Source organism: Aedes aegypti, chromosome 2, assembly GCF_002204515.2.
Source record: "Aedes aegypti strain LVP_AGWG chromosome 2, AaegL5.0 Primary Assembly, whole genome shotgun sequence".
Lineage (NCBI taxonomy): Eukaryota > Metazoa > Arthropoda > Insecta > Diptera > Culicidae > Aedes > Aedes aegypti.
The window spans coordinates 125,952,654-125,967,890 of record NC_035108.1 but is presented as its reverse complement, the minus strand read 5'-3'; the positions used below and the strand labels follow the sequence as shown (position 1 = coordinate 125,967,890).

General features: G+C 39.3%; 1 protein-coding gene and 1 long non-coding RNA gene across 2 annotated transcripts; both read right to left on the bottom strand.

Moving 5' to 3' along the window:
• Positions 1-3,721: 3,721 nt before the first annotated feature.
• Positions 3,722-4,016, bottom strand: LOC110676004. The gene is made up of 2 exons (XR_002499990.1): positions 3,978-4,016; positions 3,722-3,911 (listed from the first exon to the last, which is right to left on the bottom strand). It is a non-coding gene; the product is annotated as an uncharacterized LOC110676004 (long non-coding RNA).
• A 23-nt stretch (positions 4,017-4,039) lies between these two features.
• LOC110676003 lies at positions 4,040-6,193 on the bottom strand. Its single transcript, XM_021842238.1, has 5 exons — positions 5,702-6,193; positions 5,299-5,637; positions 4,945-5,240; positions 4,618-4,887; positions 4,040-4,152 (listed from the first exon to the last, which is right to left on the bottom strand). Exons 1-5 carry the CDS (start codon positions 5,715-5,717, stop codon positions 4,096-4,098), a joined length of 978 nt encoding a protein of 325 aa, XP_021697930.1. The 5' UTR covers positions 5,718-6,193; the 3' UTR covers positions 4,040-4,095.
• Between the last annotated feature and the right edge of the window lie 9,044 nt (positions 6,194-15,237).

Genomic DNA, 15,237 nt, shown 5'->3' with positions numbered 1-15,237 from the left:
AACAAAAAAATAATAAAAAACGCGTTCATTAGTGTGATCTTATGAAAATCGTGCGAGATTTTTGCCTCAGTGTAGGTATCGCTTTGATTTGGAGGAAGGCTATTTATCTTATTTTTTTACACTTTCGCAAGAATTAAAAACTTAATATGTTTTAACCATTAATATCACCAGAAGCATTCTGGAAAAAATGAAGTCATATCAAACAAAAACTACATTTTTATGGAATAAAAGTGACTTAAAATACTCAAATTAGTAGTATTTCTTTTTCTTTTGAAATGAAAACTACGATGCAAGATTACAGGAATCATAACAGGAAAGGGTTGGCTTGAATTTCATCGTAATCAACTTGTGGGACTGTTATGCGGGTACTTTCAATATGGGACGCACATTGTTTGGTATTTTTTCGCATTTTTTCCATACAAAGATACAGTTTTAGGTATGCCACCAAGAAGTACACTAATAATAAGTACGATTCATGAAGAAAACTAAAAAATGATGAAAATTTCAAATGGGACTGTTCTGCGAGTATGGGCAGTGTTCCTCTGCGGTCTCCACTCAAGCTTCTGGGTTTCCTCCAATGATCAACATTAACTTAGGTGTCGCAGATCATTGATGCGTAACACTAGTTCTCTCTGTTTTTCTTTCGCTACTTTTATGTAGAGTAAATAGTGACATCAGCCGGAAAATAAAAGAGAAATATAGTAGCACGCATTAATGATTTGCGCCACCTAAGTGAATTCAAACTTTGTTGATCTTCGGATTTGAGTGCATTTGTTTGTTTTTCGGTAATGGCGGTGACTGAAATCCCCACATCCGACCCGGAAACGACCTGGTGGTGCTGGCCGCTGAAATATCCATCTTACTTGGTTCCAACACCGGAATCTTAATGTTAATTGCGTGTGCAAACATATTTCGCCGTTTAATTTTCAAGACCCCAAACAAATGGAAGCTGAAGAACCATCAGGAGGAGAGCCATCGCGACTAAATTCTTCACGGCCACATAAAATATCTCCTTTTTATCCTTCACAAGAAGTTGCTTGGGTGCTTCAGTTGTCGAACTTCGCATTGTTTTGCGGCCAGTGAAAAATTTGCCAACGAAAAGTTTTTCAGCTATTGATTTGGATTTTGCCCCGACGTCCGTGGATATCCAAGAATAAAAATTAAATGCTTCCGCGCAGTGAAATTTTCGTTGCAAGTTTGCCACCGGCCACAAAACCGCAAGAGGGTCCTTTTCGAAACCTAACGCAGATCAACCAAAAACTACAGCAGCTCAGACAAGGAGATTTCTTGTGGTCGTGAAGGATTCCAAAGTTGAAGAAGGCCATTACATTTGTGCAGCTACAATGGCCCAATGGCCATTATTGTCATCATTTTTCGGTGATTCCTTGTGATTCCGGTGATGGCTTGTGAGCGGGAGCATAAAACCAGCACGCTAAACCAGATTCACACATCGCATGTGCTCGACCCACACAAAATGAGGCAACGAATGCAAAACTTATTAGGCAGCGTCCATCGTAACGCTGAAATTGACAATTTTCGACCAAACCCCAAACACAACACCCCCCCCCCCCCCCCCGCCCTAAACGCTTTTTGTATGAAAAATTTCAAATTTTTGTATGAGTCGTAACGCTTAAGCCTACTCAACCCTCCCTCTAGAGCAGTGATTCCCAAAGTGGGCGATTTTCAGGCTCAAGGGGGCGAAAATTTGTAAAACAGAATTTGGGGGGCGAAAAATCCAGAAAGGGGGCGAAAAAGCTAACACATGAGTATTTGAAAATAATTACTCATAATATTTAGAGGACACACATCTGAAGGATAATCAATTCCAAACTTAAATAATTCCAGGACTATTTAACGTTAGATCGTTATATCTCTAGTTATGGTCATGATGATTGTCAAAAACAAAATGTTAATGTTATGCATGCAGGTTTTTTTTTTTAAATCATGTGCAATTTTAAGAATTACCGATATTTGAGATATTATGATTAGCCACAGATAACAATTAAAACATCCAACATATTTTGGATGTACAATACATGCATCTGAGAATTTTTAGAATTTGTTGCAAACGCCCAATATTTTATATAAGGATTTTTTTTGTATGGGAACTTTGAGGTTATGAAGCTAACAGTACCCATTTTTTAGTTTCGGTGGCGCTCATTCTTATCTTTTGTTATGGTATAAATCAAATTTCGAAAAATTTAGCAGATCGGATTCCAACCATAAATCTATCTGATTTTGAAGACAAACAACACTCTATTCAAAAATAGATTTGAATAAATATCAGAGATGCGTCGGATTTGAACTTTCAGAACGTTGCTTTGAAAAATTAGTTGAAAACCACTCTGGATTTTCATATGTTTTTTTTCAGGGTTTTGGATTGGATAATAAAGCGTACCCAGAAACGTCAAGCAATTATTATTCACAATTTCTTAAAATTATTGAAGTAATCTTAGAAATATGTAGCAGATATAATCGCATGAAATTACAATGAAAGAATTATATTACGGACCTTCCAAAAATGCATAATTTCAATCAAAATCAATGCGATTCACTTAAACATGACATATTTATGTGAACAGAAGTGCGTTCTCTCGAAAAAAAAAATATATATATTGTATTTGGTTCAATTTTGAAGAGCTTCGCCCACAACTTCGTCACAAGTCGGCGCCTTTGCATACATTACATTTAAGTAGTTGAAACTAGGCCAAACTTGTAACGAAAACTGATTTTGGTCCAGTAAATCATTCCTAATAATGGTGGGTAATCGATATTCAACAAAATATTTTAAAATCTACATAATAGTTATTGTATTATGATTCTATGAGTATACCAGTCGAAGACATTTTTTGGCGAAGACAAATATTCGAATCGCATATAAGGGGAGGGGGGCGATTCCAGATAAATATTGACCTCAAGGGGGCGAAAGTTTAAAAAGTTTGGGAAGCACTGCTCTAGAGCGTTGCGTAATTTGTGGATGGCGCCTTATGTGAGCCTATACGTATACGTGTTGGCCATTGATTATGTCCGGATTGCTGAGAACGGGACTCTCCGGCATCTTCCGCGCGGAAGCAAACAGTTAACTTTGTGAGTTAACCGTTTGTAAGATGCGGAATTTTGCAGGATTTTTTCCATCGAAATGCTGAAAGATGATCGCCAATGCGAAATCTGATTCCGCTTGTCTATTCGAATGGAAAAAATAAGAAAAACTTTAAAATTAAAATGTTTTTTTCATGTTTTCTTAATCAAAAGAAGCGAATTCCACAATCCGAGAATTCCTTTAATGTGCGATATTCACTCATTCATTTTTTTACCAGCCCTTGCTAAAAAACGAATACAGCCTATTTGCACAGAAAATTTGCTGCATGAGTAGATACTGATTTTGTGCACCCGGTACTTATTTTTGAGCGGAACAAGTTTAGCATGAGATTGAGAAACAACAAACCAACGAGCGAGTCAGTTTTGTTGAGTGCTGCATTTGACATTTTTGTCTACAAACATTCAATGCAGGGTTGTTATAAAAGTTTTGGAAAAATCTCCACATTCTATACCCACAGGGTTGAAACAACTGTGCCGCATGCCGTTATTTACCTAAAATTTGGTGAATTTCCCAATTTTCAAAAATTTGTGAGAAAATCAGGAGTACTTATAAAAAATATCTGAAAGCGTCAATAATCATTAAAAATAATTACCTTTCGAAGAAAAATATAAAAAATGGGGGTAAGGTCTGACGGAAATGGTCTATTGTGCCAGAAGCTGCCGGGAGAACGTAATATTCACACTACGAACGATTGAAAAAAAGATGTCCAGGATTTTGGTGCAATTCTTGATAGCCAGTTTGATGATAGAACTGCGACTAGCACCACTCCACGAACATTTCAGCATCACGTTACGTTCGAAAAAGAAGTCCACTAATGTGTACGAAATGTTCATACCGTTACAATGGATCATTGAAGGTAGTTTTTGCCAATGCTCACCGCATCAAAACAAAGGCGCCACTGTATATGGGATTTAACATTGTGACAGCATTGCTGTTCTGTCAAACACACAAGGCTACGGTGGCGCTATCTATGCTGTCCATAGCGGCCGTTTTGGTTATTTTAATGATCCATTATCTCCAACATATCCAACGAGCTTTTTCATGTAAGAAATCTGTATTGGAGAAAATTGAATGGAAAAATGTAGAAACAGGATTGGGAATTGCCATCCCTGTGGGGTCATGCACACATTATGACACGCTCCTAGGGGGTGAGGGAGGTGGTCATGGAACAGTGGAATATGGACAGTAATCTTTACGAAGTTTCCAGAGTGCTTATACAAAAAGTGTGACAAAAGTGGGTGTGGGGGACAAAAGTGAACCACCGTGTTCGAGATTGTTCAAACTTAGTGTGACATAATGTGTGTATCATCCCTGTGCAGGAATGGCAACATTCATCATCAACTAAGGGAGAAGCACTAATTTTCGATCTACGAGAAATCCGTGCCAATTTTCGAATTTTCATACAAAGTAGGACAAAATCGTATGAATGGGTCGAAAATTAGTGCTAGGTCGAAAATTGATGCTTGCCCCCTACCATTTATGTTTCTAGAACTAACAAAACGGTTACAATAACTTACGAAACGCTCAGCGTATGCTTCGTCTGCGAGATTTTTCTCCAGCTCATGAATTTGCTCGATGGAAGACACTGGGGAAAACGTGAATTTCTCATCATCATCGGACGGTTTTGCTTGGGCACGTAAAGCTGTTGCCAGTTTCACGTCCATGTCACTTTTGAATGAGGCCATCATCGTGCTCATGGTAGAGAGGATTGCGTCTTGCATTTTTGAACACTCTTGTTCAATTTTTCCGGAAACTGCTTTGATCACGGAATCCATATCAACAGTTGGCTGTAATAAGAACAATATTTGATTACCTACAATTTTCAAACACACCATTAGTTCTACCTGCTGAAAATATACGTATTCCGATTCGCCCTCCGTGGCAACTGCCTGCATTTCATCTGTCGTCTGCTGTTCATTTACGGAGAAGGACAATGTTGTCAGGTAAACCGAGTGATCGACGGTCTGATGTGTGGAGAATGTCTCATCCACCTGGTTCACGCTGGCAGAACAGAGCAAAGAAGGAGCTACATCCGAGAGATCTTGAGAATCGACAACAATCTGTGAATTCATTGGTGCACTTGTAGGTTCCGGCCCGGTGCTTTTATTTTGGTTCGTTTGCATGTTTGAAGTGGGGTTTTCTGAAAAGCAAATTTCCAAATGTAAAACAATGAAATAATATAAAATAAAAGCACAAACCTCCGGGAACCAGGTGATTATAATCAAACCGTTTGATGAAACCATCTTTCTTCACTTTTTTTTGCTTCTTTCTACGTGGCGCCGAATCTGAGCTTTCCGTGTTTTGTCCTGAAAGCTCAGCAGCTTCTATTTCGGCCTCCTCGTAGGATGGAATATACTTCCGTTTTACACTGCAAGCGATTTTGCTCCAACCACTGCCTGGTTCTGAGTTCAGGTCCATACGCAATCTGTTTGCATTTTTACCGGGCCAAAACAGAAACCCATCACGAATCCAACGACACGGGACCGCAGTTAAAACAAGTTTTCCTGCCTCCTTAGTTTGGACAACAACAAAGTAATCTGGAAGAAATGATTGAAATATTGAAGTTTTATTGTTATAAACTCTAGTTCCATCTTTATTTACCTTTACGTGGTTCCATTTTCTCGACACTTTAGTATACAGAAAGTTGCGGATGATGTAATGGCTGACACAAGCACGAACAAAAAGCACTGGTTTATGTGTTGCACGGACGTCAAATAAGTTCCGTCCAGTGCACCCAGTGCATAACATGTTTAATAAACTTCTTCACTGCAGCAATAAACTTTTGTTCAGTTCTCAATCAATGGTGTGATCGAATAATTATGCAGTTTGATGTGTTGAATAATGGTAACAACAGCTGAATAAAAAATCGCCGTACAAGGAGCTGATAAGATGCTCTTTAAATCCAAATTCAAGTCAATGTTCAGCATTTTTAATTATAATGAATAATAGTAGAATCAACACTTATTAAACGTTTTCAACAATTCTCTTTCAACCTGTCAAAATTGTTTTACTAATAAGCTGAACAAGCAATTTTTCTTTTTATTAAAGAGCCTATATTCCACCAAACAAATGTATTTGTATAAACATAATTTCAGGAGCCGAACTAATGTTTCAGTTGCTTTGCACTTCAGCGGTTTCCAGATGCCTAACACGAACATGATCAAGAGCTGAATAAGTATTTTATTATATCTTAATTCAACATACATATATCATTCGAACAGTTGATTCATAAGAGGTCAAATTAACGACTAAAAAATACATCGTTCAGCAATAAATAAGCATTTCAAAAGAGGTCACACCATGGCCAAATTTTCGAAAAATGGACAAAATATCAAAAATCGCATTGAGTTCTTAATTTATACTAATGTTCACCTAGCTAATATAAAAAATAAATCGATACTATTATAACTGATGTTTTCTTAACATTTACTAAATAATTGTTAAGATAATATTTTCAGTTTATCTCCTGAAATATAGGATCATTAAAAAAAACATTTGACGTGTAAATGATTTAAATATATTTACAAGAGGACTATTTGTTAAATGCATAATAATCACAGTATTGGACAAAACATTTGCAACTTGTTTGATTTTACATACAAAATGAAGGTTAGGTCTGAGTTATTTATAGACCAATTTGAATGAAATTTTTACAGGTCTTCAGACATAACTTATATTTTCACACATATATTTTTAAGAGATTTTTCCAATCACAAATTCAAAAGCGGATTGACTAAAGTGATTTGTTTTGACAAATCCTAATAATTGGCATAGCTAATACAATTGAAGTAATAGCTTCATGGAATCCTCAGCAAAGTTTTAGATTTTAACAATTAATGCGTAGGCCATATACATATTCAGATAAAAAGTTTTGAATCTTCTGTCGAAAAATTCACTTTAGTCAGATCGTTATTACTTTGGAACTTGTGATTAGAAAAAATATCTATGGTAAAATTCATGTTATTTCTAATGAGCTGTGAAAACTTCATTCAAATCGGTCCAAAAGTAACTGAGATCTAGCTTACCAATGTTTACAATTTTGTAAAGAAAATAGAAAAGGTTGCAAATATGTTGTTCAATACTGTAAATAAAAATAGAGAAATCATTAAAATAGTCAACTAATTAAAAACTGAATCTATAAAATAATGAATTTGATTATATTATAATTATATTCGATTACCAATGGCTTTTGAGGAGAGATCATAAATTATGCGATAATTATATTAAAGTCTTAAACAAATTAAATATTTTTATGAAATTTTCTAAATCATTTCAGATTTATTTTACTTTGTATGAATAAACTTTATTTTTGATCAGAATTTACAAAAAATGTCTCACTGTGTGCTATAAATAGCCGACTGAACTCAGCTTGCATCAGCACTGAACAACAGCTAAAAAATACGCTTGTTCAGTTGTTGATCAGCATAGCACGTGTTGATTAGATATTGTTGAATAGAAGCTCAAGCATGATCAATATTCAGCTACAAGAGGTTTATATTCGACACCGAACGGTTACAATATCAATTCAAGGATGGCGTAGATGGCAAGGCATACCGCTGACGATAGGAAGGTGTCGAGTTCGAATCCAGTATCCAAGTAATTTGTTAAAGTGGTTGTAATTTCGTTATAAGTGTATACACTGCATATTTAAAGTGTAGTAGTGTATAACTCTGCATTTGAAGTGCAATGTAAAAAGAATTTTAGTTATTTATTTGTTTTCAATTATTTTTGTGCCAGTTGAATAAAATCTTAACTAAATGTTTATGAAGCGATTCAAAAGTTGTAAATAAAGTCGATATAAAACGACACGCTTTATAATTTCTCCAAATGTGTGTGAACAACGCCTGAACAAAGACTTCCAATGATAATAATAAAAATGTTGTTAAACATGCTGCTGAATAAAACTACCATAATAGTGTTTGTTAAATGAGCGGTTGTTTGTTGGGAAAACTTGATTTGATGTTGTTGTATACCCGAAGAAGCCTCTATAACATTCAAAAATATATAGCTTCCATGACAGGAATACACAATTTCAAAAGACTTTAAAGCATTATTATACAACGATAATGCTGCTTTTCTTCAAGAGGCTTTAGTTGAACATGAGTCTAAGAAAGTAATTTATTACTTATATTTCATCGATTAAATGAGTTTAAAAATTATCCGCAGTCCTAATTCGACTTAAGTGAAACCTGAATAAACATCATTACGATATATGCTAGCAATCACTAAATGATAAATAGCCTAATAATTTCTCCAGATTTGCTTGAACAATGTGTGCGTAGCAGCTGCAGACTAATATAAGAAAGCAACTATTCAGTATGTAGTTGATGAAAATTGCTTAATAAATGGTTATAACATAGGCAAATGTTTCTTGGGTAAGCATTTCTTTGTGGTTTTTACCTTGGATTTTACAATACAGGTAATTGCACTTGTGATGGAACAACCCATTTTTACTCGTAGCAGATGTTTATTGTTTTGAAGGTTCCATATCCAAGGATGAGGGTGTTGCTTATCAGAGCGTCTGTTCTCCATGTTAGGGGCGGCTCAAAACAGCGTCTGTTCTCCATGTTAGGAGCGGCTGATCATCGTCCTAGTGCCAGCGTGGGACTCTAAACAGTGCTGTGCACGATGATCCTCCGGCGAGACAGGGAGTTGGTGCAGGAAGCATACAATGTAAATTCGGACCGGAACAATCGGCATAGACCCAGGCATCGAAAACGGACTAACGATTGGAAATTCGGATAATGGAACTGTAAGTCTCTCAATTTCCTGGGAAGTACCCGCATTCTTTCCGAATTATTGAGGGTCCGCAAGTTCGACATCGTAGCGCTGCAGGAGGTTTGCTGGAAAGGGTCGACGGTACATACGCATAGGGATGGTTATACCATCTACCAGAGCTGCGGCAACAGACATGAACTGGGCACAGCTTTTATCGTGATGGGCGAAATGCAGAGGCGCGTGATTGGGTGGTGGCCAATCGACAACAGAATGTGCAAGTTAAGGATCAAAGGCCGTTTCTTCAATATCAGCATAATCAACGTGCACAGCCCTCACGCGCAGCTAGAACGTGAATACGACGGCTGCCCAAGCCATGATGTCAAAATCGTTATCGGAGATCTCAACGCTCAGGTTGGCCAGGAGGAGGAATTTAGACCGATTATAGGGAAGTTCAGCGCTCACCAGCTTACGAACGAAAACGACCTTAGACTGATTGATTTTGCCGCCTCCAAAAACATGGCCATACGTAGTACCTACTTCCAGCACAGCCTCCCGTATCGGTACACCTGGAGATCACCCCAACAAACTGAATCGCAAATCGACCACGTTTTGATTGATGGAAGACACTTCTCGGACATTATCGACGTCAGAACCTATCGCGGCGCAAACATCGATTCGGACCACTACCTAGTGACGGTTAAAGTGCGCCAACGACTCTCCGTTGTGAACAACACTCGGTACCGACGCCCGCCACGGTACAATCTGGAACGACTCAAGCTACCCGAAGTCGCAACTGATTACGCGCAAAGCCTTGAAGCAGCGTAGCCGGAAGAGGGAGAGCTCACCGAAGCCCCTCTTGAGAACTGCTGGAGAAGCAGCCATAAACAACGCAGCGGAAGGTGCCATTGGGTTCGTGGAAGCAAATCAACGGAACGGTTGGTTCGACGAGGAGTGTCAGACGGTTTTGGGCGAGAAGAATGCAGCGCGGGCAATGATGCTGCAGCAAGGCACCCGTCAAAACGTGGAACGATACAAACAGAAGTGAAGACAGCAAACCCATCTATTCCGGGATAAAAAGCGCCGCCTGGAAGAGTTGGAGTGCGAAGAGATGGAGCAGCTGTATCGTTCTCAAGAAACACGAAAGTTCTACAAGAAACTAAATGCATCCCGCAAAGGCTTTGTGCCGCGAGCCGAAATGTGCCGGGATAAGGATGGAGGTATCTTGACGGACGAACGTGAGGTGATTGAAAGGTGGAAGCAGCACTACGATGAACACCTAAACGGCGCAGAGGAGGAAGATCAAGACAGCAGGAGGAATGGCTTCGTCAGTACGGCGGATGAGGGAGACGTGCCAACTCCCACAATAGGTGAAGTTAAGGATGCTATCAAACAGCTTAAGAACAACAAAGCAGCTGGAAAGGATGGTATTGGAGCGGAACTTATTAAAATGGGCCCGGACAGGTTGGCCACTTGTCTGCACCGATTGATAGCCAGGATCTGGGATACAGAACAGCTACCGGAGGAGTGGAAGAAGGGAATAATATACCCAATATACAAAAAGAGTGACAAGTTAGAATGTGAGAACTATCGAGCGATCACCATTCTTAATGCAGCCTATAAAGTGCTTTCCCAGATCATCTTCCGCCGTCTATCGCCACTGGCAAGCAGATTTGTGGGAAGTTATCAAGCCAGTTTTGTGGACGGGCGATCGACGACAGACCAAATCTTTATGTTGCGGCAGATCCTCCAAAAGTGTCGCGAATATCAAGTCCCTACGCACCACCTATTCATCGATTTCAAAGCGGCCTATGATACCATCGACCGCGAAGCGCTATGGAAGATTATAGACGAGAATGGTTTTCCCGGGAAACTGACTAGACTGATCAAAGCAACGATGGATAGTGTACAGTGCTGTGTGAAGATATCGGGTGCATTATCGGACCCGTTTGAAACACGCAAAGGACTTCGACAAGGCGATGGTCTTTCCTGCCTCCTGTTCAATATTGCGCTAGAAGGAGTTATGCTACAACATGCGGGGCACGATCTTCAATAAATCCAGCCAGTTCATTTGTTTCGCTGACGACGTGGACATTGTCGGAAGAACGTTCCAGGTGGTTGCTGAACAGTATACCAAGCTGAAACGTGAAGCAGATCGGGTTGATTTGAAGGTATACGTCGAAGACGAAATATCTGCTGGCTGGAGGAACCGAGCGCGATAGAGCTCGCATAGGCAGACGCGTGACGATCGACGGGGATGAGTTCGAGGTGGTGGACGAATTTGTCTACCTCGGATCATTGATAACGTCGGATAACAACTGCAGCAGAGAAATCCGAAGACGTATCATTGCCGGAAGACGTGCTTACTATGGACTACACAAGACCTTGCGGTCTGGTAAACTTCACTTCCGTACTAAGTGTACCATGTACAAGACGCTAATAAGACCGGTAGTCCTCTACGGGCATGAGACGTGGACAATGCTCGAAGAGGACCTGCAAGCGCTAGGAGTTTTTGAACGACGTGTGCTTAGGACGATCTTCGGCGGAGTATGTGAGAACGGCGTATGGAGGAGAAGAATGAACCACGAGCTTGCGCAACTCTACGGTGAACCCAGTATCACGAAAGTCGCCAAAGCTGGAAGGGTATGATGGGCGGGACATGTTGTGAGAATGCCGGACAACAATCCCGCAAAAATGGTGTACTACTCAAATCCGGCCGGTACAAGACGAAGGGGAGCGCAACGAGCTAGGTGATTTGACCAAGTGAAGCAGGATCTTGGAAATGTGGGGCAATCGAGGAATTGGAGGTTAGCAGCCATGGATCGAGTTAGTTGGCGTAACATTGTGGCGCAGGTCATGTCTTGAAGGACGTAGAGCCAGCAAAAGTAAAGCCAAGGATTTTGATGTGGAGTACAGCAGTCGGCCGATGTTCGCTTCAGGCAATCGTATTGCAGACAAATTGAGATTTCCTTGTTATAATGCTTGACTTGACAATAAACTAAATACATTTATGAGTGAACTCATCAATAAACTGCACTTATTTCGCACAATTTGAATTCTTTTAAATTATAAATAATATGTAAGAGGGATTGTTTATATTGGTGTATGATAATCATTCAATTTTACACATCTTTTAGAAGGATAGAAATCATTTCAAGACTGAATGATATTCATTCGGTGTGATTTGTAAACAGATGATTTCAATGCAGATGAAAATCCTCTTGAATTTGACTGAAAATCGGTATGGGGCTCGGATGTGGCAAAAATAATTCAATTCATGGCGGGGGATTTTTTTGGCCTACCGCCAGAAGCACGGGAACTAAGGGTAGCCACGTGAATTGTTCTTATACCGCGCTACCTACTCATAGGCTACAATAGCGGGTCAAAACTGGGCCATGGGCATGGACTTAATTTCTATCATGCATGATTTTGTACTCACGGTTCGATCAACTCTCGGAGGGTCGCTTACGGGTACCGCAGACGGCCGTTCATTCGGCATTCGGCGTCGATCGATGTTGGTGATGACGCTCTCCAACTCTCTCCGTGTTGTGGGCTACACGCTAAGCCTGCTCAACGCAGCGCATGTTTTAAAACTACACATAATGAGGCAATCAAGGGGGCCCAGATAGCCGTAGCGGTAAACGCGCAGCTATTCAGCATGACCATGCTGAGGGTTGTGGGTTCGAATCCCGCTGGTCGAGGATCTTTTCGTAAAGGAAATTTTCTCGATTCCCAGGGCATAGAGTATCTTCGTACCTGCCACACGATATACACATGCAAAAAATGGTCAATCGGCAAAGAAAGCACTCAGTTAATAACTGTGGAAATGCTCATAAGAACACTAAACTGAGAAGCAGGCTTTGTCCCAGTTGGGACGTAACGCCAGAAAGAAGAAGAAGAAGAATGAGGCAATCAATGCAAGACTCGCTGGCTGAGTGAAAATTCTGTGTAAGTCGCACTCATGCTATGTGTAACCGATGTGTTGGCCATTGGCAGTGATGCCACTTACACAGATTTATCTGTAATTACACAGATTTTGTCCTGGTCTTGCCTACAGATATCTGTGATCACAGATCACAGCGCATCCCTTAGAAATTCCTCCAGACATTCTTTCAGAGATCCATCCAAAAATAACTTCACTCTAGTCATTCTACCACTAATTACTCAAGTAGTTGCTCCGGAAGTGATGCATTCAGGGATCCCTGCTGCATGGTACAGCTACTTCTCCATGAATTTTGCAGGGTCTTACAAAACATTATAAAGAAAAAGATCTTTGGAGATCTTTCAAAGAATCCTGGTAAGTACTCCAAAGTATTCAAATACCTTGTGGTACCGCTTAGGAAAGTTTTTAAAAATCTCTGTAGGCCTTTTTGTGGATTTGGGGGTTTCATTATAGGTGTTTTCGTAGAAGCGTGATTTGCTTAAGAAATCTCTAAAATGATTTTTTAAGAAATCGAACGAAGAAATCACTGGTGGTGTCCTGGGAGAATCATGGAGGAAGGTTTTCAAGGAACCTTTGTAAAAAAATACTGGAAGACTTAGCGTAGGAGCTTCTAAAAAAATCTTGAAAATTATGGACGAAGAAGTTCTATTAGCATTTTGTTTAACAAATTCTGGAAGAAGACTGTAAGAATTGCTGAAGAAAACTTTAAAGAAAACAATACAGAAATATTTTAAAGAATTAATTAGGACCTTCCTCCACGAATATCTATAGGACTTTATGAGAAGATTGTAGATGGATTCCTGCAAAAATTACTGCAGACATTCCTGGAGCCAACAGAAATGAGTTACATTAGGATTTGCCGGGGCCCAGATAGCCGTAGCGGTAAACGCGCAGCTATTCAGCAAGACCAAGCTGAGGGTCGTGGGTTCGAATCCCACCGGTCGAGGATCTTTCCGGGTTGGAAATTTTCTCGACTTCCCAGGGCATAGAGTATCTTCGTACCTGCCACACGATATACACACGCAAAAATGGTCATTGGCTTAGTAAGCTCTCAGTTAATAACTGTGGAAGTGCTCATTAGAACACTAAGCTGAGATGCAGGCTCTGTCCCAGTGGGGACGTAACGCCAGAAAGAAGTAGGATTTGCCGCAAAAATTCCTCAAGAATTATATCAAAAATAACTGATTATACTACATGAATTTACCATAAATTTCTTGTCGAATTTATCTAATTTATTAATCTAATTTATTTAATGCTGAAGAATGGGAAGGAATGATAAATTGAACACCTACTTAAGAAAGATGCAGAGAACTCTACGAGCTTTAATAGGTGTTACGGGATATTGTGGAATGTTAATCGGATGGGAAAGGTCATACGATACGTTTGGTAGACATTCTGACTCATTTAAATAATATTTGGGCATTGGTTCATATTGGAATAAACTCACCGAATTCTGCATTTCATCGATCAATCGACAGTGTAAATAAAACATGTCTACACACGGGCTTAAATGAACGATCCTGATGGCATGGATCGCATTTACAAAACACGCAAATATGAAAGCCGAGAAAAAAAATCTTTCCGACAACGCACAAACCGAACTCGCTTGCTTCCAAGGGCTCTCGGAAGCACACTCCCGTTCAATACCGTTTTGACTCATATTCCGAACACTTAGGCCAACAGTGACTTCAAATGCATCTGATAGGCACAAATTAGCTGATATTGGTGAAAATTTTAATTTCTTCGCACAGTCTAACTTTGAGCTGTTGGGTTTGCTGATAAAATTGTTTATTTAAACTTGTTTAGTATTGTTTTTAAAGTAAAAGTGTAGAACAACATTTTGATTCAAATGCCGAACACTGTGTTCATTGTCTCATATTCCGAACACCTTGATTCAAATTCCGAACAGCACAAATAAATAATATTCAAATGGTTAATTTCGCAAATAAATTCATCTGAGCTAGTTCTACTGCTCTCGAACTAGAGAATCGTCAATACTCCCGAGGTATAAAATAGATTGAAAGACGTTTTTATTGAATTGCAATTGACTGCTATTTCCTGGTAATTTGGTGATATCCTGTGTTTTTATATACCGTTTTGTCTCAAATTCCGAACAGTCTCATATTCCGAACACTCGCTTTTTGTATGGCGATTTGGTTGAAATGTTTCGCTGAAATATGTCATTGAATAACCAGGTAATGGCAGTCAATTGCAATTCAGTTTTAACATCTTCAAATCTATTTTAAACCTTCGGAGTAGTTATGATCAAATAAAGTCATTTGAGGAATTATTCATTTGAATGCGATTTATTCGTGATGTTCGGAATTTGTATCAAGGTGTTCGGAATATGAGACAGAATGAACACAGTGTTCAGCATTTGAATTAAAATGTTGTTCTATACTTTTATGTTCAAACAATACTAAACATGTTTAAAAAACATTTTTATCGGCACCAGTGTTGATAGACTCACACAGGGATG

Coding starts and splice junctions, on each gene's coding strand:
- LOC110676003 (XM_021842238.1), bottom strand. Junction 4,888..4,944: donor AATACGTATATTTTCAGCAG/GTAGAACTAATG, acceptor TTCTTATTACAG/CCAACTGTTGATATGGATTC. Junction 4,153..4,617: donor AAGCATACGCTGAGCGTTTC/GTAAGTTATTGT, acceptor TCTCCAATACAG/ATTTCTTACATGAAAAAGCT.